Source organism: Podarcis muralis, chromosome 3, assembly GCF_964188315.1.
Source record: "Podarcis muralis chromosome 3, rPodMur119.hap1.1, whole genome shotgun sequence".
NCBI lineage: Eukaryota > Metazoa > Chordata > Lepidosauria > Squamata > Lacertidae > Podarcis > Podarcis muralis.
Window position 1 is genome coordinate 32,454,453 of NC_135657.1, and position 22,021 is coordinate 32,476,473.

Consider the following 22,021-nt stretch of genomic DNA (forward strand, 5'->3'; position numbering starts at 1 on the left):
GAGAGCTGCACGCCACATTCTCAGAGGGATTGGATGGATGGCCTATGGCTCATGGGTAGAACATATGCTTTGTGCATAGAAAGCGTGAATCAGGCTGCACTTGACAACACCTAAGACACACAGGGATGGGTAAGCAAACAGTAGCAATTTCTGCTCTTGTTTCTGTTGGAATTCTCTGACATCCCTACTTTGCACACAAAGGGAGCACTTTGTACAAAACTGCCATTAGGCCACAGGGTGTTATTCTCACAGTGGTTTCATAGGCCTTGTTTTCCATTGAATGGCGTACCGCTGTTCAAAATTGGGATGCTCGGTTTTTGGTCCTGAGCTCTCATGGAAGGCAACTGACTCATGCAAGGGCACTGGACAAAAAATATGGGACATTTTGGCATCCAACCAGAAGCCGGGATGGCTTCTGTAATTCTGGGACAACCAGCTCAAATTGGGAAGGTTGAGGGGTATGGCATGAATGTATGAAACCTTCTGGCTTGGCATTTCCTTATAAGACTGCTATTTTCTTTTAACCTTTCAGGAACTGCATAGGACCCCAGTGTTTTACACTTCGAACAAAAAAAGGCTTGATCTGTGCCAAGGAGTGATAGGTAAGGACCATTGTCTGTCCTTTGGTGCACGAGTATCTTCTGGAATACTAAACCCTCTTACTAGGGAGTAAACCCCATTGAACACAAGAAGATCTGCTTCCAAACAAATATGCACTGGATTACTTCTCGGGTTTTCTGCTGTATTTTGTACAACATTGCCCCTTCTCAGACAGACCCCTCCCCCAGCCCTCCTACCTGAGACACCAGATTGAACATCACACCTCAATCCATAAGCAGCTAGACAGAACCAGCAGAGCTAATCCAACAATACAATTTCTACATTTGTTGTTTTTTGTTTATATTTTACGCATGATGGAATAAAATGAATTTAAGGAAAAAACCCTTCACTCATGCCCTGTTGGGTTCCAGGCCAAACATTTCAACACGGATATTTGCATGGATGGAAATTGTGCGGCGGCAGAATAAAATTTTAGGTACTGGCACATAATTCCAAAGTGCTCTGTTTCATGGAAGGTTTGCTCCCTAATCTAATTTTAAGTTCAATAAAGAAGTGGCAAAATCACCCTTGAATGTGAAATCAGGTCTACATAATAAGGCAGGCACCAAAACAAGCCTGTTCTAAATTATCCAGTTACATGCTAACGATATAGTTAATAAGTATTCAAACTTACATTGCTTAAGTCCTCTGAAATAGGTTTGTATTTTATTCCGGTTTTATACTTGCTTTTAATGTTTGCATAGCTATGTAAGTTGCTTTGGGTCACTCCTTATGAAATTAAAAAAGATGAATAAATGCTAATGATGATGTTAATAATGCTGTTTACATGCAGTTATTTTATGTTGTCGTGTTTTGAATAGAGGACTGCTGGTTTCTGGCTGCCGTGGAAGCGTTATCATTTCACCCAGATATCTTGTCTCGGGTCGTGCCCACGAACCAAAGCTTTGAGAGGAAGAAGTATGCTGGGATATTCCATTTCAAGGTAAGCATCACCCTCGGCAAAGCTGATACGGCAAAGGTCTCCTAAGGTGCTTTCAGGTTTCGCTGTTTTCAAGCAGGATCCAACCCATGCTGTCCAATTCGGGTTGTGTAATCACTTTCATGGGTATTCTGAGCATTCAAAGGCAAAAACCACCTTTGTGAGATGCAGCGCCTTGTGTTTGAATTTGAGCTATCCATTGTGGCCATTCTATGAAGCTCAGTGCTCCTGTTTGAAGCCGATGCCCTTGCCACGTTTCCAAACCCATGCCCTGGTGGCGCAGCTGGGGCTTGTATGATCCAAGCTCTTCTGCTCTTGTTTTGCTCTTTTTGTCTCTGGTCTACTTCTCTCAGTCATCCATCTATCACGCTGAAGCAGTACAGTGGTGCCCCGCAAGATGAACGCCTCGCAAGACGGAAAACCCGCTAGACGAAAGGGTTTTCCGTTTTGGAGGCGCTTCACAAAACGAATTTCCCTATGGGCTTGCTTCGCAAGACGACAGCCCATAGGGAAATCTCTGGGACAGCGGACCTCCTCCGGGACTGTCCTCGGACCTCCTCCGAAGCCGGACGGCGGGGCGGGAACACCTCCTCCCGCCGCCCGGCTTCGGAATGATGCTCCGAAGCCGGGCGGCAGGACGGGAACGCCTCCTCCCGCCGCCCGGCTTCGGAACGATGCTCCGAAGCCGGGCGGCGGGGCAGGAACGCCTCCTCCCGTCGCCGCCCGGCTTCGGAAGGCTCCTCCGAAGCCGGGCGGCGGGGCGGGAACACCTTCTGAAGGCCGGCGGGGGGCAAAAGTCTTTGTTCCCCCCGCCTGCCTTCCCGGGAGAGCGGAGAAACGCAGCGCGTTTCTCCGCTGTCCCGGACGGCTTTTGAAGGCAGGCGGGGGGGAGCAAAGACTTTCGCCCCCCGCCCGCCTTCAGAAGAGGTCCTGGACCTCTTCTGAAGGCTGGCGGGGGGCAAAAGTCTTTGTCCCCCCTGCCTGCCTTCCCAGGGGCTTTTAAATCGCCCCGGACAGCGGAGAAGTCCTCCGCTGTCCCGGGGTTTTTTAAAATGCTGGGGGTGGGAAGAAAAGCCCTTGTCCCCCACCCCCCAGCCTTCAGAAGAGGTCAGGGGACAGACTGTCCCCGGACCTGGTCTGAAGGCGGTTTCCATAGGAACGCATTAATTGATTTTCAATGAATTCCTATGGGAAACCGTGCATCGCAAGACGAAAAACTCGCAAGACGAAGAGACTTGCGGAACGAATTAACCACTGTAAGTCAGAAAAATCTCCTCATGTTTTCCTAAAGCACCAGCTGATGGGTCGATGATGACTAAGCGTGAAGGCATGTCAGGGCTATAGCTGAGTCATGGCTTCAGTCCTCTCTTTAAGAATGGCCTCTTAGAAACGTGATCACCTGCTGAAGAAGATTCATGCCCTCTTTTCTTTCCCAGTTCTGGCATTTTGGCGAATGGGTTGATGTGGTAGTCGATGACCGACTGCCAGTGAATGAAGCCGGACAGCTTGTTTTTCTCAGTTCCGTTTATAAGAACCTGTACTGGGGAGCTCTTCTGGAAAAGGCTTATGCCAAGTAAGTGGGCCTTCCTGCATTCCACATTGAATCTCGCTATGAAATGGGGTCCATATACAGTGGTACCTCTGGATGCAAACGGGATCCGTTCCGGAGCCCCTTTGCATTCTGAAGCGAACGCAACCTGTGACTGCGCGTCTGCATGTGCGCTGGTTGCGATTCGCTGCTTCCGCGCATGCGTGTGACGTCATTTTGAGCATCTGCGCATGCGCAAGTGGCGAAACCCAGGAGTAATGCACTCCATTATTTCTGGGTCACCGCGGAGCGTAACCTGAAAACGCTCAACCTGAAGAACATTTAACCTGAGGCTTGACTCTGTGTGTGTGTGTGTGTGTGTGTGTGTGTGTGTGTGTGTGTATGACCTGTTCCTCCTTGTCTCATCCCTTCGTAACTTGATTGTAGGGATGGGCAACCTTTTCCAACTGGAGGACTGCATTCCCCTCTGGGCAGCCTCCCAAGGGCCACAGGCATAAAGGTGGGCGGGGCCAGCATGAAAAGTGGGCGGAACAAGTAATGTGAATTTTACCTTTGTACAGTAGGCTAGTTTCCACACCCACCCACCCACCCTCTCTATCTTCCATCCACATAAGCAGCAAGCATGGCCAGTATTCAAGGATGCATTCCATCCAGGCATAAACACTCAAAGAGGGCCGCATAGGGGGCGTGGAGGGCCGTACTTGGCCCCTGGGTCTAAGGTTCCCCATCTCTGCCCTATTGCAATAATCAATAGAGTGTCATATATCTATAATGCTTGGCATATTTTTATTGACAGGCTGTGTGGCTCTTATGAAGACCTGCAGATTGGGCAAGTGTCAGAAGCTCTGGTGGACTTCACAGGTGGAGTTACTATGACGATCAAGCTGTCTGAAGCTCCGCCTGACCTCTGGGATATCATGACAAGAGCAAACTACAGCAGATCTCTGATGGGTTGCCAGACACAGCCAGCCCAGGTCAGTTTATGTGGGGAGAGGTGATTCTGAGGTGCTGGAGCCACATAAGGCTTTTATAAATCAAAACCATTACTCTGAATTGGGCCCAGAAACTATTTGGTGGTTAATACAGTTACACCAAGATCGGTATTAAAGGTTCGGACCATCTTGCCCCAGGCAGCAACTGAGCTGCTGATATTTCCACCGGCTGCAGTTTCTGAGGTACAGTGGTACCTCGGGTTAAGTACTTAATTCGTTCTGGAGGTCCGTTCTTAACCTGAAACTGTTCTTAACCTGAAGCACCACTTTAGATAATGGGGCTTCCTGCTGCCGCCGCGCCACCGGAACATGATTTCTGTTCTCATCCTGAAGCAAAGTTCTTAACCTGAAGCACTATTTCAGGGTTAGCGGAGTCTGTAACCTGAAGCGTATGTAACCTGAAGCATATGTAACTCGAGGTACCACTGTACCTCAGAAACTGCAGCCCGTGAAAATATCAGCAGCTCAGTTGCTGACTGGGGCAAGATGGTCAGCCGCATGTATAACACATTATATTAATCCAACCTAGAGTTTACCCAGTGAGCTTCTATGCCAAGCAGGGATACGAACCCATCTGTCCTGGGCCAAAATCAATGTACTATGCTGGGTTTCATGTTGTTGATATCAAAATGGGAAACAGATTTGGCCCTTTCCGAGAAATAATTCCCTCCTATACACATTACTACTGTGTATTTTCCTTGTATAAGACGCCCCCATGTATAAGACACCCCCTCTTTTGGGGACTCTAAATAGAGAAAATGGGGGGAGATTGCCCAGACTTGTTGGGCTTTTAGGGGGGTTGCCAAAAATCGCTCTCTTGCAGGAAGGCAACAGCCAATCAAACGCACATCGGTGAAGCCACCAATCGCTTGCCAAAAGCAAGCACCAATCGCCCATCCAATTGCCGCAGCAGCCAATAGCCAGTGGACCTTGCAGCACCCACCAATCACCCGCAAAAACGCCACAAACAATATCCTGCTTGCGGCAGCCACCAATCCCCCGTCCCACCTCTCCACTATCCGTGTATAAGACGACCCCAGGTTTTTAGCACAATATTTTAATAAAATAACCTAGTCTTATACATGGGAAAATATGGTAAATCCCCCCTAGTATAGAAAGTGGCTCTACCGAATCTTAATTGCTATTGTTCTAATATAGTATACACAAACTCTCTTTTGCAACCATTTTTTTGTACGCCTTCTCTTAACCTAATTCAATTAGCCAGTTCTATCATATGATCAGTTCCATCATACACGCCATATGTTACACCATACTTAGCAGCAAATCAATGGAAGGTGGAGAAGGGCATTTCTGATTCTGGTGTATCATCAGTTTCACTGCTGTTAACAGATGGATTGCCATTTAGTATACTGAACGTACTCCAATATCACTACTGGTCTCTAGAAATATTTTGATGAGTCTACTAAAACAGACTCCCCAAAAGCTTTCAGCATTGGGCAGTCCCACATAAGATGATATATATTTGCTTTCGAGAATATGTCTTGCAGAAGCACCTAAAGCTATTTCACTTAAATATGCAGCTTCCCTTTTGACCCTGAGTTTTTCATGTTGACAAAAGGAAGTGTCTCTCCATAGCAAACCTCTATTTCTGTGCCTCAACTCGATAATCTGTAGTTTTTCTTTCCTGAATACTTTTCTTTATATGGAAGGTGAGTCACCCCCTAATGTCAAAATGCACAAAGCAGGAAGTTTGCTGAGGTGTTTAGTGCAAACTGTGAGTGGCATTTACAGTAAGCCCAATGGAAACTACCCCTGTTGTCACTTTAGTTTTCTGCGCGCTCTCTCTCTCTCTCTTTCTTCATATATTGAGTAGCATAAAAATGGTCACCAATAATGGTCACCATAATACAGTGGTACCTCGGGTTACATACGCTTCAGGTTACATACACTTCAGGTTACAGACTCCGCTAACCCAGAAATAGTACCTCTGACTAAGAACTTTGCTTCAGGATGAGAACAGAAATCGTTCTCCAGCAGCGTGGCAGCAGCGGGAGGCCCCATTAGCTAAATTGGTGCTTCAGGTTAAGAACAGTTTCAGGTTAAGAATGGACCTCCGGAACAAATTAAGTACTTAACCCGAGGTACCACTGTATCAGAGACTAGAGATGTGACCAAATTTCTGCAGTGTTTTGCAAATGGGCCCAACAGGGTTGGCGCTTCCTGGTTTACATCATAGCTAAATGTTTTTATGCCCTTCTCTCCAGAAAAGAAGAGTCCTGTCAAATGGATTAGTGTCTGGCCATGCCTACACTGTGACTGGCATTCGAAAAGTAAGTTCCACCTTTTTTTTGTAGTATCAGCTATGGTTTTATAATCGTCGTCATCGTCAACAACAACAACAACATTATTTTAGGTTGAAGCCTATTCTCCCACTGCTTCATGCCAAGGCAATGCCCGTAACATGTCCTTTTTTTCTGAGGGTACGCAGGGGAAGCCATACCCCTAAACATTTTGTGAATCGAAGTTTGGCCTCATCGAGGGGCAGTATTTTAATATGAGTAGAAAAATGAGAGTACTCCTAAACATATTTTTTCAAAAACAAGCACTGCCCGTAACATTTTGCAGCTACAGGTGAAATTGAACGATGGCACCCTGGATGGGTCTGGAAGCCCCTGAGCCTTGTGGCACCCTCTGATAGCCCTTCAAACTGGGCACTGTAAAGTAGGACACAGGACCACCCTAACCACAAGGGTGGTTCTCGGTCCTCAAGAGTAGCAGGTATATGGCGGAGGTGACAGCTCAGGGTGAGCGGGGAGAAAGTCTGAATGGTGCAGCTGCTCTATCTGAACATGAATGCCACTGATTTTAGATCAGCCTTCCCCAGCCAGCCCTCTAGACGATTTGGCCTCCAGCTCTCAACATCTGGAGGGCACCAGGTTGGGGCAGGCTGATCCACAGTCTCATAGTACCTTGGACAAAAGCAGGGCTGTCGGGTACATTTGACATACACTTCTGCCCTTGCATTAAATATTATCAGGCCTTATTGAAGATGATGAGCGCATCAGAATGGTTTCTTTCTCCACGAGCTGTGCTTCCTTTTAATGGCATGAATAAAACATAGAGGATAATAGCTGGGCCCATGTGTAAATCAAAGGCTGTAATTGATTCATGAGGCTCTGCTGACAGAGAGGCTCACATGTGCATGCTAAGCGGAGCCGGGTTTAAAGCTGAAAGCAGGTCTGTGGAAAGGGGAAGGTTGAGGAGTTCAGTGTTTTCTTCCATAAAATGCATCAGAAGGTGACCTGTCCCTGGTCTACGCACCTTTTAACTCTTGCCACTTGTCTGTTTAACCCCAGTTGGGGAAATGCTGATAAAATCCCCTGCTTTGAATTATCAATCATGTACAAACCAATGTTCTTTTTACGGCAGGGGTGGGGAACTTGTGGCCCCCATGCGCTGTTGAACTGTAATGCCCATCATCCCTGACCATTGTTAAATACTCCCCCCCCCCCGTTAAGCAAGCCGCCCCAGAGGAATGAGTCTGGCCGTGTGCATTAGCAATCATTCTGTTGCGTAGCATTGAGTTTTGTGTTGTTTTGTTGCACAGTGTCGATTTTTCACTCCACGTTGGTAGTTTGAAATGTCCAGCATATATTGTTTCACCTTGGGCGCCCTGTTTGAGCTCTTTCGGGAGAGGGGCAGAGGGAGTAGGACCATCTTTTTATTACTCAATCTCTCAGCAGCTTTTGATAGCCTTGGCTATGGTACCCTCATGGATTGCCTGTATGGAATAGGCATTGGAGGCACTGTATTGCAGTGGTACCTTTACTACCTGCATGGTCCAGTCCAGAAAGTAGTATTAGGGGAGTTCTCTTTGACTCCCTGGCAATTGTTCTATTTTCTCTCCAGTGCATCTCCACTGAGAACGGTCACTGGGATTTTTTGAGCAAGGCATCTCCCTATGTTCCTTTTGTCAGTGTGATTCTGACCAAAGGTCAGAGGAATAGGCACTGTCTTGGAGGCAGTGGCGTAGCGTGGGGGGTGCCAGGGGTGCCGGCCGCACCGGGCGCAACATCCTGGGGGGGGCGCGAGTCCAGAGGGCCCAGCCCCGTTGTGCCCTCGGCCCGCCCCTATTGTCAGAGCGGCCGGCCAGCCTCCGCCTGCTCCTACCTTGCCCACCCGAGGACTGCGGCAGCGCCTGCCCCCGTGGCCACCTACCCCCGCCTCGCCCATTGGCTTGCCTCCCTCGGCCCCGCCTCTCTCCGATGGCCACGGGGGTGTCCTGCTCGGCGCCGTCGCCTTTTTTCAGGAGGTAGGGAGGCTGGACGGGGAGGTGGGGTTGGAAGCGGGCAGAGAAGGAGGGGAGCTCGTAGCCAAAAGGGCTGCGCCGGCTGGCAAAGGGCCGGGGAAAGTTTGGAGAGGAGAAACGCACCGTCATGCTTTCCCGGTGGAAGCGGCAGGATTAGGGATGGCGAAGCGTAATTACGCACGAATTTCGCTGGGTGAGAGCTTCGGGGATCGATCGGCGGAAATGGGAATCAATTGGAATATGAGAAAGAGAGAGAGAGAGGGACCATCATTCATAGGCATAGATTTGTAGGGTTAGGGGGCGCAAATCCACGGGTTAGGGGGCGCAAATTACTTGCTTTGCCCCGGGTTAGGGGGCGCAAATTAGTTGCCTTGCCCCGGGTGCTGACAACCCACGCTACACCGCTGCTTGGAGGGACCAGGTTGCTGAGCACCTCATAGGCCAAAATTGGCTCCTTAAATTGTACCTGCAATGTTTTTATATGTCACCAGAGCAGCTGGGAAAGGAGGTTGTAACCCCAGTTAAGGCAATCTGTTTGTTGTTTCTGTATAGGTGACTTGCAAACATGGACCCGAGAATTTAGTGAGACTGAGAAATCCCTGGGGAAAAGTTGAATGGAAAGGAGATTGGAGTGACAGGTGCGTTTCTGAGCAAAAAAAGAAAAAAAGAAGAGGTTATGGTTTATAGAGATGAACCCACAGTGCCACCTGCAGGCAGATACTGATCCCAACAACTGCATGAAATGTGAATATGGTGCTGTCACACTGAGAAGGGCAAGCCAAGTGGACAGAGTTGAGCTTATTTATTTTATTTCGACAATTTATTTACCACTTAATTACAGTTGCCTGTAAGACTTGTACAGGAGGCTCAATTCAATTCAATAAAAAATGAGTTAAAACTATACAAAAAAAAATCCTGACTATTGAAGGGAAGCACCATAGCTTGGTAGTAGGGTGCCCGCTTTGCATGCAGAAGGTCAAAGGTTCAAATTTCGGCATCTACAGGTAGGACTGGAAATGTTCCTTGCCTGAAATCCTGGGGAACCACTGCCGTTCTCTGTGAGCAGTATTGAGCTAGATGGGTAAGGTAAGGTAAACTGAGCTAGATAGACCAAGGATCTGACGCCGTATAAGACATCTTCCCACATTCTCTAGCATCATTATTTTTGGGGGTGGCGGTCACAGTTTGCACCCCCTCTCCTGCAAGAAGGGTGCCAAGTCCAGGGCATTCTGGAGGCTGCAAAATGGTTGCTGATGTTGATGATTGCAGCGTCAGCAAAATAAAACTGGAAAAAAACGCAGGGGAGAAGAAAGCGTTGTGCAGAGGCGGAGCAAGCGGATTGGGCGCCTGGGGTGGCACGCGTGCCCTGCGCCCAGGGGTGGGGCCACCTGCCAGCAGGGTGGGGTGAGCTGGGGCAGGACGCTTTGTGGGGCCTCTGAAGAGTCTGCCTGCCTCCTCCCACTCAGCCGCCCTATGGCTGGGGGGGGGGGGGGAGGCGGTGGGCAGACCGTTTGTGGCAGCATGGAGCCTGCGGGTGCCCAAGCCACTGAGTCACTCCCAGGAGAGACGCGTGGCTCGGGCGCACTGCAGACCCCGTGCAGAGTGCCACCAGGCATCTTGTCACCCCTCTCAGGGCGAACCACCCACACCACACACCCCTTCCTCTGATGGTGAGGTCCATCCCTGACCAACGGCTGGGTAATTTCTTCTCCCCACTGCATCTCTAGTCCCTGATATTGGTGACTGTAATATTAAATAAATGCCCATGATGATGATGATGATGATAATAATAATAATAATAATAATAATAATAATAATAATAATAATAATAATAATTTATTATTTATACCCCGCCCATCCGGCCGAGTTTCCCCAGCCACTCTGGGCGGCTCCCAAACAGTGTTAAAAACAGTACAGCGTTACATATTAAAAACTTCCCTGAACAGGGCTGCCTTAAGATGTCTTCTGAATGTCAGGTAATTATTTATCTCTTTGACATCTGATGGGAGGGCGTTCCACAGGGCAGGCGCCACTACCGAGAGGGCCCTCTGTCTGGTTCCCTGTAGCCTCACTTCTTGCAATGAGGGAACCGCCAGAAGGCCCTCGGCGCTGGATCTCAGTGTCCGGGCTGAACGATGGGGGTGGAGACGCTCCTTCAGGTATACAGGACCGAGGCAGGCAAGGCAGAACACTGGCCTATTCTGCAACAAAGCCGAGTGGGTTCCTGTTTTAAACAAAGCTCTTTTCTTCCTGTCCCTTTAGCTCTGGGAAATGGGAGCAGCTCAGCCCAAAGGAGAAGATTTTGCTGCGGAAGAATGATGATGATGGAGAATTCTGGTACTTTAATGAAATTACCTCGTTGCTTCTCTCCCCTCTGCTCCCAGTGCCTATAGAATGACTGCTCAGCAAATTGTCCCATGACCAGTGCTTTTTTTCCTAGGGGTATGCAGGGATATGCATATCCCTAAACATTTTGTGAATCAAACGGGAGAAGAAATAATTTTTTAAAAAAACAATTAGTTTCTTCTCTAGCACAGTGAATCGTCAGTTCTGTTGCTACCCCCGATGGCAGCCTTTTGTCCATTTACTGTATTTATTTTTCCCAATTTGAACTATAAAATGGTGATTTTCTTGAGTGAAAATGAGAATACCCCTAAACATTTTTTATAGAAAAAAGCACTGCCCATGACCCTCCCTGCCTCTCCCCTGTTAGTAGGTCAGATATCCATATGGCATAGTTTTAAGCTTAAAGAGACCACTGTGGATATCGATGAGATTTTCTTCTCTGTCGTGTATTTAGGACTGGAAAAATACTTCTTAAAAACCTTAATTTCTGCTTGCTGAGGGAAAAAAGAGGTGGCATGCCACATTCACACCAGTTTCTGGGAATTGCAGGTGGGTTGAGTTCCGCTTGTGAGATTCCCAATGGCATCTGGGAAGATGCTGGACTAGCCAGGCCTTTGAACTGATCCAACAGGACTTTTCTCAAGTTCTTATGTTCACTGCCAGCGCATTCACTCCTTTGCAGCTAAAACACTTGCCTTTTGAAAAGGGAAGCATTCTTTCCCCCCGGAATTGGCCAGTTAGTTGTTGCTCACAAGCACAACTTCTAATGATGATGGCCGCCCTGCATCATTTATCACCAGCACCTTAATATTGGAGGTATGCCCTAATCCCTTCAAACATAGACACTCCATCTGGCTATATGGCATTGTCTCTAATGAGTCCAGTTTGCTGTGATATTTTAAATAGGTATACCTCTAGTGAGCGGCTTTTTGTAATACAAGTCGGGCCTGCAACACAATGTTGCAGCATAGAGTGCTCCCTCTTCAGGATTCTCTCCCCACTCTGATATTCTTCTTTTTATATCCTAGCAGTTATTCAGCATTTCCTGGACACTGAACACTCTTGGTCCTCACTGCGTTTTCTTTTCTGGGGACCAGGGTTCTTAAGCTCCCAAGTTCTGCCAATATACTTAGGTGTTTTGGCTACATAAGCAATGACAATCGCATCCTGTGCAACTGAAATAGAGGGAGGGAACGATAATAACAAAGGGTGTGTTTGTGTGTGAGTGAGTGCAGCGCTACTGTTTTATTCGAAACGTACACATTTTTGCATGCCGTTTTCCCTAACGTAACACATTTTTGTATGTTATTTTCACCAATATCATCGTTCTTGAATGCACACTTCCCCCCCTGATATGTATACATTTTTGTAAACATTGGTTGCAGAAGTACGTCGCAAAATTCAGATAAGTGCAAGTTTTGAGGGATAGCAGTGTTTCGCTTCACATATTGTTTCGGAAAGTGTGAATTTGATCATTCCGCCTGGGACTGCAACTTGAATTTAATTTCTTCTCCAACCCTGCCTGGTATAGAATGCAGTTGGACTTGTGTTGCTTCAACCTATTCCGATTTTAAAACTCCCTCAAAAGTGAGATTAAGCTTTGTTTAAAAGGCTGCATTGTGAAGTCTGAAAATCCACATTTTCCCAAATGAGCACATGTGCACACCCACAACCGCACATCAAAGGAGGATACAAGTGATCCAGTTTCTCATGTTACACCATTTTGCCACTAGGTGACAGTGTTAACACACAGTGCCATTCCTCCTCTTTTTGGGCTCCCAAAAAACCTCTCTGCTAAGAATTATTTGCGGTTGTCTTGTCTGCTTCTCCTCCTCATAGTGCTGCTGCTTATTGGTAATTACTAAACGTAAGCCAAGGCAAAACATGTATCCTCTGCAAGCGCTCTTGTCCTATAATGTGTTGTCAGCAGTCACACGCTTCGGCAAATCCAGTGTGAGAAATGGGAACCTGCGGACCTGTATGCGCATGATGAGAAATGGGTGCACGTCAGAGGCAAAACGCATCCGTTCTACAGTCAGGGATTTAATTTTGAAAGCAGCACTGGAGAGCCTTTCTGAGATAAAGGGCTACATTCCCTTCTGGGTCACATGCTGAGGGTGGGTGGAGCCAGAGGAAAAAGTGGGTGGAGCAATGAGTGTGGGTTTTACAGTCGGCTGCTTTCTATGTATGCTCACACACCCCCCTCCACCAGACAAGCAGGAGGCACTATCAGAGTTCAAGGACACAGGCTAGGCCAAACGGGAAGGACAAGCGGAGCTAGTGAGTGGTGAGGCCTTGAGGAGAAGGGGTGTGGCTTGTGAAGAGTCCAGAGGGCCAGATAGACCTCAGGGGCCACATTTGGCCTCTGGTCCTGAGCTTTGCCACCTCTATTCTGAAGAACAGGAGCTAGGAAACAAGGAAGCTGCCTGATACTGTGTCAGATCATGTGCCATCTAGCTCAGAACGACCAATGGCTCCCCAGTATTTCAGACAGGAACATTATCTGGAGTTGCCAGGGATTCAACTTGGGACAGAAAACCTGACAGCAGCCTTAAGCCTTAAAGAAAAACAGAAGATGCATTAGCTTCAATGTCAGTCCTAAGCCAGGATGGACATTTGATTCCGTGTCTTTGTTGTTGTTCTTTTCTCACAGGATGTCTCTGCAAGATTTTAAAACCCATTTTGTGGGCCTGATGATCTGTAAACTGACTCCTGATCTCCTGAGTAAGGAATTAGGGAAGAAGTGGACGTGCTCAACGCAGGTCGGCAAATGGGTCAAAGGAAGCACAGCGGGGGGCAGGATGAAGGCGCACAACGGTGAGGTGCCCCTTGGGGAACGCTGCTTTTGAAAATAATTTGCTGGCATAATGAGCTAAGCACCTGCTCTTCTGAGCTAGAGGCTCACATGTTTGCATCTCTCACCTCCAGCTGCATTTTGGAGGAATCCCCAGTACTTGCTGAGAGTTCTGCAAGGCAACGGGAGCAAAACGTCCCGTTACTCCTGCAGCGTGTTGGTGTCTCTGATCCAAAAGCGCAACGACCATCACCGGAATCGGATGCCTCATCTTCACATAGGCCTCTCCGTCTATAAGGTTGGTGGAATCTTGTTGCTTTCCTGCTGAAACTGTTGGGTTAAATTGTTCTAAGCTGGGGCAGCCAATGTGTGGTGCCCTCTAGATGTCATTGGACTCCATCTCCCATCACCCCCAGAAAGCACGGCTGACGGTCAGGGAATGATGGGAGTTGTAGTGTAGCAAAATCTGGAGGGCACGGCATTGAATACGCCTGCCCTAAGCTGTTTCTCCAAAGCCCCTTGCAAGAAAATAAGAAGTTTCTTTCTAGCAGGTACAGATTTCTTTTGCTTAATGCGAACAGAGAGGGACCCTGACCTACCAAGGGAGGCTGTGAATCAGAAGTAGAAAACAGGGAAAAGAACTGGGCAAGTCAACATCCCATGTAGGCGCAAATGATGCCCTCCATCCTAGTTCTGAGCAAGGCTCTCTTCTGCTTCAAGACTCCCCTGTGAGGAACCTGTGGCCCTACACATGGTATTGGACTATTACAGGTTCCATCACTCCTGAGTGTTGGCCAAGCTGACTGGGTCTGATGGAAGTTGGAGACCAAGCACATCTGGAGGACCACAGGTTCTCCACTCCTCTACCTTCAATAGATAGGTGTCTAGAACAGCCTTACTCAACCTTGGGCCCCCAGATGTTGTTGGACTACCACTCCCATCATCCCTAGCTAATCAGGGATGATGGGCATTGTAGTCCGCCAACATCTGGGGAACCAATGCTGAGAAAGGCTGGTCTAGGAATATCATCAAGTGTAGCTGCTGAAGCAAGTCAGGATTTCTGCCAGTGGCGTAGCGTGGGTTGTCAGCACCCGGGGCAAGGCAAGTAATTTGCGCCCCCTAACCCGTGGATTTGCGCCCCCTAACCTGTGGATTTGCCCTAACCCCAGATGTTGCGCCCGGTGCGGCCGGCCCCCCCTGCACCCCCCACGCTACGCCACTGATTTCTGCCCCCCACTCCCCTAGGGCTTTTGACATTGTCTCCACCACCACCACCTCTGAACCCCACCAGGAGTCAGAGTTCATCCTGTGGCTGTTCTGGACTTCAGCAACCTTACCTCCCCAAGGTGCCTAGTATATGGGATAAGTTTTAAAATAGGGAGATCAGTGCTTTAGTGTCTGGCGGCCCTTTTGACTGATTCAATCAACTGTAACTTTCAGTTGTAAATTTTACTTGGAATTCTCTGGCTGATACATATTCTTCTTTCTTTTTTCCTAGGTGGGCCAGGAGGTACGTATATAGTCCCGTGTTGCTTATTCCCATTTTGGCTGTGTATTCTTGCATATGCTTCCTTCCTGCACTTTTCCCTGAGACAGAGTAGGTAAAAACAGATGCAACTTCTGTGTGCTTACCATAGCCGAAATTCTGATCTGAGTGCAATCTCAGTTGGGCTGGATTTAAAATCTTTTAAGGTGGAAACAATTGGATATTTGAAATGGTGTTTGTGCCCAAATACTGAAATGTGTTGTTTGCAAGTAGCTGCATCTTCCTCTCTCTCTACACATGTTGAGACACATGCACCCATTGCTAGGAATCATATGTGTGCAGAGAGCCTTTGCATTCAGGTCCTGCTTGGAAGCTTCCCTGGGGCATCTGGTTTTCCACTGGCTGGATTTAATGGCTCTTTGGCTTGAACGAGCAGGGCTCTTCTTTGTCTGTTCTTATGAGGTGCTATGGGCCTTGCATTGACTTTGTGCAAGTGGGAAATGCCTGCAAGCTGCACAAAGTGTGCAGCCCTGATAAATTTCACATTCTGGTGCCTTTGCGCCTTCCACCCTGGCTGGAGGTTCATGTTCAGCCATGCCAGCTTACAATGGGAATCGGATTTGCACCACGATCCTAACCGTCTCTGCTGGGAAGTTACAACTGCCGAAATCTGTGTTCAGGGTATTGGAAAATCCCAAAACCTTGATGCTTTGTATTCTGCAGAACATGGAATTTCTGTTCGTATGTGAGTGTTTGGACATGGCTTTCCAAACTCCGTTCAAAGCTAGTGTGTCCCATTTTCTTTTCCACCTATTTTAGAGAAGCTTCTTAAGGCATTAAAAAAAAAAGATTGTTAATGCCGTCGCGACTCAATGCATTTCAAGATAATGCATTTTTATGGCTTAATTAAGCATTAATGGTGGTGTGTTCCTGAGCTATGCCCAGAAGCAGTAGACAGGGCTGAGTGAGAAATGGTTTTATTATATTTCCTTTTTAAGCCCCACAAAGTATAAATCCCTAGGGGAATTCGCCCACTTTTTTTTTTAGCTCATTCTTTGGCATTATTTGCAGATGCCACTAAATCGATGCTATCATTTCTTTTTGTCCATTGCATACAGTTAAATGATGTTCCCAAGTGCCTTCGTCTCAGATATTTTTGTTACACCGCCATCAAATTCAAGTAGATGTTATGTCAGGGAAAGAGCTGCCTATGAAGGCGTTTTTACCAGGACATAAAACCAAGGATTGGCAACACACTGGCTATATGATGCTGTGCACTTGAGCCATGTGATGTGCATGGAAGATGGGAACAAAGCAGTGGCATGATTAACCTGCATGGGGACTAGAGATAGGTTGATGCTGGTATATCCTTTGCTACCTTGGTCTGGGTCCATTTGCATCAAAGTATCAGCTGAGACGCTTCCTCTGATTTTAGCAATGTCAGGACAATAGGACCAGGTCATCAGAGAAACTGTGAATCTGGCCTACGCCAGGGGAAGCTAGCATGGTGTCCTCCTGATGTTTTTGAATTCCAAACTCCCCCATCAGCCCTAGCCAGCATGGCCAATGGTCATGGATGTTGGGAGTTGTAGTCCAACCGTAGCCAGAGGACGCCATGTTAGCTACCTCTGGCCAAAGCTTTTGCCCAGGCCCAGATGGCCCAAACCATGTTGGGTGGGAAAATCCTGCATTGCAGGGGTTGGACAAGATGACTCCCGTGGTCACTTCCAACTCTACAGTTCTATGATTCTATGATTTCATGACCCACATATTTGGCTCCATATGGTCTCAGATATGCTGTGGTTTGAAAGCCCAGCCTGTCTACCTACTGTCATGCTGTGAAACCAGTCTGGCTTCTACCCAAAGGCGCCAGAGGCTCAGTATCAACAGACTGGTTGAGACTACTTGAATGCAGCAGCAAAGCCAAAGTTGTTTGTCTCTTGTCTGGAGGCTTGGACCAATTGGGAGATAACACTTTTACATCCAGGCTCATTGAAGATCAGAGCTGGAGTCTGCTTGGAAGTAAATTCCAGACTTGTATTGAGCACCAAGATTAATATAGTGAAGTACAAAACCAAGAGCAGTTTTAACATTGGAAATACAATGAATCACTGCATTGACTGAGGCATAAAAGCCTTGCATTTAATATATGATGCATTCAAAGGGGCAACCCCACCCTCTTAGGAGATGACAGATTGCTGCATTAGCAGGAGAGAAATACAACCAAAGAGAGAGCAAAAGTCTTTCTGCAACTGCTCTCGTGGGCAGCAAAGTCCGCCAGAGAGCAAAATGTCAGAGCCATTTTGAGGAATGGCCAAATCAGGAAGGCACCAGAGTTCTTAGCCAATGCAGTTATTGACCGTCTTCATGTCCGGCATTCTCTCATTCAGTCGCTAGTAATGGGAGATGCCTATTAACAGTGCAATTTTGCCTTCATCATCATGCCATAATGGGATGATGGGGTTGTCAAAAAGAGACCACGGTTGTAATTCTATTCTAAGCCTACTTGCAGAAAAGTAAGCCCCACTGAAATCAATGGGGCTATTTTTCTGAGCAAAATTGGTTGCTTGCATTCTTGGGTTTTAGGACAACATGCACAAAGGGTATGCACTGATTTAGGAAATATTTGGACCACTCTGATGATTCTGTGTTGCCTGGGTATAATTTTTCTGATAAAGGCATTCTGTAGAATTATCATTGGTTCCCCACTTTTTCCAGTCTATGTGCAGTATGTGTGCCCAATAATTTATTTTAGTATAGATTTTAATGGCCTTTGTATGCCACCTCATAATGCAAAGAGCAGCTTACAAGAAAAGTAAAAACTATTTTAGTACCTTGAAATGTGAAATCAAATGCTACATAAATATAACAAAAGAGGCTCACAAAATTGAATGTAGATTGAAAAATGGAGAGACCCTATTTAAAAGGCCTGGAGGAACAGAATAGTCTCTGCCTGGCGTTGAAAAGACCACAAAGATGGCACCAAGAGAGCCCCCCAGGGAAGGGCATTTCATAACCAGGGTGCCACAACTGAAAAGGCCCTCTCCCTGGCAACCACCTGCTTCACTTTATTGGTGGACACACCCAGAGCAGGGCATGTGAAGTGAATCATAGAATCATAGAATCATAGAATCATAGAATCATAGAATCATAGAATCATAGAATCATAGAATCATAGAATCATAGAATCATAGAATCATAGAGTTGGAATAGACCACAAGGGCCATCGAGTCCAACCACCTGCCAAGCAGGAAACACCATCAGAGTACTCCTGACATATGGTTGTCAAGCCTCTGCTTAAAGACCTCCAAAGAAGGAGACTCCACCACACTCCTTGGCAGCAAATTCCACTGTCAAACAGCTCTTACTGTCAGGAAGTTATTCCTAATGTTTAGGTGGAATCTTCTTTCTTGTAGTTTGGATCCATTGCTCCGTGTCCGCTTCTCTGGAGCAGCAGAAAACAACCTTTCTCCCTCCTCTATATGACATCCTTTTATATATTTGAACATGGCTATCATATCACCCCTTAACCTCCTCTTCTCCAGGCTAAACATGGCCAGCTCCCTTAGCCATTCCTCATAAGGCATCGTTTCCAGACCTTTGACCATTTTGGGTCTTAAGGAACATGGAACAGGAAGTAGCTTCACAGGATCTGAGTGCTGGGAGGAAAAAAGTATTTGTTGTTGTTATCATGTTTTGGGAAAATATTTGCATGTAATTTAGACAAATTCAAGCACCCATTGTTTTCAGGGTTGCCTCTGCTCTTTCATTTACTTCTAAGTAACATGGATGTAGGGACGCGGGTGGCCCTGTGGGTAAAACCTCAGTGCCTAGGACTTGCCGATCGTATGGTCGGTGGTTCAAATCCCCGCGGCGGGGTGAGCTCCCGTCTTTCGGTCCCAGCTCCTGCCCACCTAGCAGTTCGAAAGCACCCCTAAGTGCAAGTAGATAAATAGGTACCGCTTTATAGCGGGAAGGTAAACGGCGTTTCCGTGTGCTGCGCTGGTGCTGGCTCACCAGAGCAGCTTCGTCACGCTGGCCACGTGACCCGGAAGTGTCTCCGGACAGCGCTGGCCCCCAGCCTCTTAAGCGAGATGGGCGCGCAACCCCAGAGTCGGACATGACTGGCCCGTACAGGCAGGGGTACCTTTACCTTTTTAACATGGATGTGGTTTCTGATGACACATTTAGCATCACATCTATTTTGTGCCTTCGGAAATGGATGCTACCCCACCCTATTTTTCATATAAATATTAGCTCGTTCCTCTCCATGGAACTCTTTACATGACTTAAAATAATAATCCCCAAACAGTGTAAGCTTTTTGTAAGTTTCTCTCTCTCTCTTTCTTCTCAGTACCATGACCTTAATAGAAAACTGCCGGCTGCCTTCTTTGTCTGGAACATGCCCCTGAATAGGGCAGTCTTTGTAAATGACCGTGAAGTGACTCAGAATTTCCGGCTCCCACCAGGGGCCTATGTCATTGTCCCAGCCACTGCAGAACCCAACCAGGAATCAAACTTCATCCTGCGGGTCTTCTCCAGGAAGCACAGCCTTCAGTAAGTCCTCCGGTCTTGCTTTGCTACAATCATTAAGGGGCAGGGAGTGTGTAATTTTGCCAGAGGGAAAGGCTGGTGGTGGGTGCTCCCTGGTGGGAGATATGTAGTTTGCCCTACCTTTTCATGGCCATTGGTCAGGGATGATGGGAATCGTAGTCGAGCAACTCCCTGTGGAGGACTGCAGGCTTCTGAATCCTGGTCTATACCACTGTGAACTGTGACGACAACAACAACAACAATTTAATATTTAATGCTGTATTGTTTTTAAATCGATTGGGAGCCACTCAGAGTGGTTGGGGAAGCTCAGCCAGATGGGTGGGGTATTATTATTAATTATTATTATTATTATTATTATTATTATTATTATTATTATTATTACTACTACTACTACTACTACTACTACTACAATGGCAGCAATGTCATGGTAATAGTTGGTCCCTATTTGTGGAATGCTCTCCCCAGGGAGGCTTGCTTGGCACCTTTATTATACACCTTTAGGCACCAGGCAAAAAACATTCCTCTTCAACCAGGCCTTTGGCTGATGGACCTCCAATGTTGTGGAAGGCGGGTTCTAGGTTTGTTTTTGTTCCTATTTTTATTAGGAAAAATATGCATTTCGTGTTTTTTATATTGTGATTTTATGTTGTGAACTGCCCTGAGATCTACGAATAAGGGACGGTATACAAATTTAATTAATTAATAAATAATAAAAATAAAAATCCATTATTAATCATTGTTCATTCTTTTATGAATTAGTTACCCACTCTTCATTGCAAGGTCCCAGAGTGGGGTACATACATATTAAATAACATGAAAGCAGAACTTAAAATCATAATTAAGCAACACAAAGATTACTACAGTGCAGATATGTGGTGTGGGAGTGGAGGCAGGGGCAGTGGGCACATAGCTTAATCTAAAATGACTCATTCGCTCCAAGAAAATCCCATGGCATCTTGTCTTACTGGCAAAAAGTGTTCAAGACTATTGCCAGGGCTTTCATTCCCAGCCACCAGTTGTCTGGCGACACCAGTTGCAATGGACTCATAGACCATCAATGAAGCTCAGAGACCTCTGTGTGCTACATTCTTCAACTTTGGGTCCCTAGAGGTTGTTGGATTACAACTCCCATCATCCCTGGCTAAGCTGGCTGGACATGATGGGAGTTGTAGTCCAGCAGCAGCTAAGAGCTCGAGGCTGCAGAACAGCTACAGGCCTGTCAACTCTGTAAAAGCAGATGGCTTCACAGTTGTATCAACACTGGCTGAAGCAGCAATGTCTGTGGGGAGAGCTTGATCCAGAAGAAGCATTGTATGGGACAAAAGAAACATTTCTGCCTTCCCTCCCCCTCTCACCTTGTTGCACTATCTACACCTCTCATTGTACTTGTTAAAATTTGATTTCAGTGAATTGGGTGGTGATTCCAGCTGTGTCCTTTCAAAGGTGAGTTGAAGAACCGCTACACCGCTTGACTTGCTTCTCTCCTCTATTCCTCTGTGCTGACCTGCAATCCTCAGCAGAGCTTCCAGGGTGGGGGAACCAATCAGTTGAGTACGGTGGGCTAAGCTTGCAAATGGACTTTTATTACTGGCCAGCTTCACTTTGAGACCTGAATGGCGGGATGTAAATCTGGAAATATATAGGCGATCCCTGCTGTGTGCTTTTAAAAGGGGAGAAGAGGTGTAACTCACTTTGTTTTTTAACATTCTAACAGCACCACAAGAGTATGTTGATGTCGTAACTTATGGGAAGTGAATACACTCCCTTTGAACGAACCCCAGCAGCTGGCATTTATCATATCAAGAGAAAAGACATAAGCCAAGTGGATGCTCATTCTCACGGCATCTTGGGAACGGCAGTTACTGAGTGGGGGCTCTGACCTCAAAAGCCAAACTCAAGAGTCTCGTGGCTGCGGGTGTCTGTCCTTTCCCCCGTAAACTCTTGCAAATTGTCATGCAGAATTGGACTGCAGAAAGTCGATTTTTCTAGGATAAGTTTGACTGTCAGCTGTTCTCTTGCCACTAAACCTCTGTTGGTCTAGTGGTCTGCTGATCCACTGCAATCCATTACCTAGATCTTGAGCTACCGCCTTTCCATCCTGCTTCCGTTCTGATTTGTTGTTGTTGTTGTCTGCAGGAAATAGTTGATGAACATGAAGATTGGGAAGATTTCTTCACTAAGTACTTTGATCAAGTAAGTCTGCCTATAGGGTCCGCCAGAGGAAATAACCAAACTGCCCTGTTCGTGTTAGTTTCCGTGAAAAAAAATTGTAGGAGAGGGAGGGAGGGAGAAACCTACATTCTGGAAAGCATGCTGATGAAAGCCCATCAGACAGTGCCTATAGAACAATCCCGCCACTATGGTTTGACTTGATTTGTATATATTTTCAAACATATATCAGCTCATCACCACTTGAAGGAAGGAAGGAAATTGGGACAAAATAATAAAGCCAGTTGCAAGGTTCACATACAGGTAGAGATTCCCTTGATA

At 46.9% G+C, this 22,021-nt stretch overlaps 1 protein-coding gene across 1 annotated transcript in view; it reads left to right on the top strand.

Annotated features, from left to right (window-relative positions):
• CAPN14 (calpain 14) overlaps positions 1-22,021 on the top strand; it is a 48,863-nt gene that overhangs the window by 12,278 nt on the left and 14,564 nt on the right. The window contains exons 3-15 of the mRNA XM_077925632.1: positions 533-602; positions 1,422-1,543; positions 2,977-3,113; positions 3,886-4,067; positions 6,317-6,372; positions 8,904-8,989; positions 10,614-10,688; positions 13,351-13,514; positions 13,626-13,789; positions 15,489-15,497; positions 19,332-19,534; positions 20,938-20,974; positions 21,668-21,724. Of these exons, the coding sequence (XP_077781758.1) occupies positions 533-602; positions 1,422-1,543; positions 2,977-3,113; positions 3,886-4,067; positions 6,317-6,372; positions 8,904-8,989; positions 10,614-10,688; positions 13,351-13,514; positions 13,626-13,789; positions 15,489-15,497; positions 19,332-19,534; positions 20,938-20,974; positions 21,668-21,724 (1,362 nt within the window). The remainder of the gene's footprint in view (positions 1-532; positions 603-1,421; positions 1,544-2,976; positions 3,114-3,885; positions 4,068-6,316; positions 6,373-8,903; positions 8,990-10,613; positions 10,689-13,350; positions 13,515-13,625; positions 13,790-15,488; positions 15,498-19,331; positions 19,535-20,937; positions 20,975-21,667; positions 21,725-22,021) is intronic.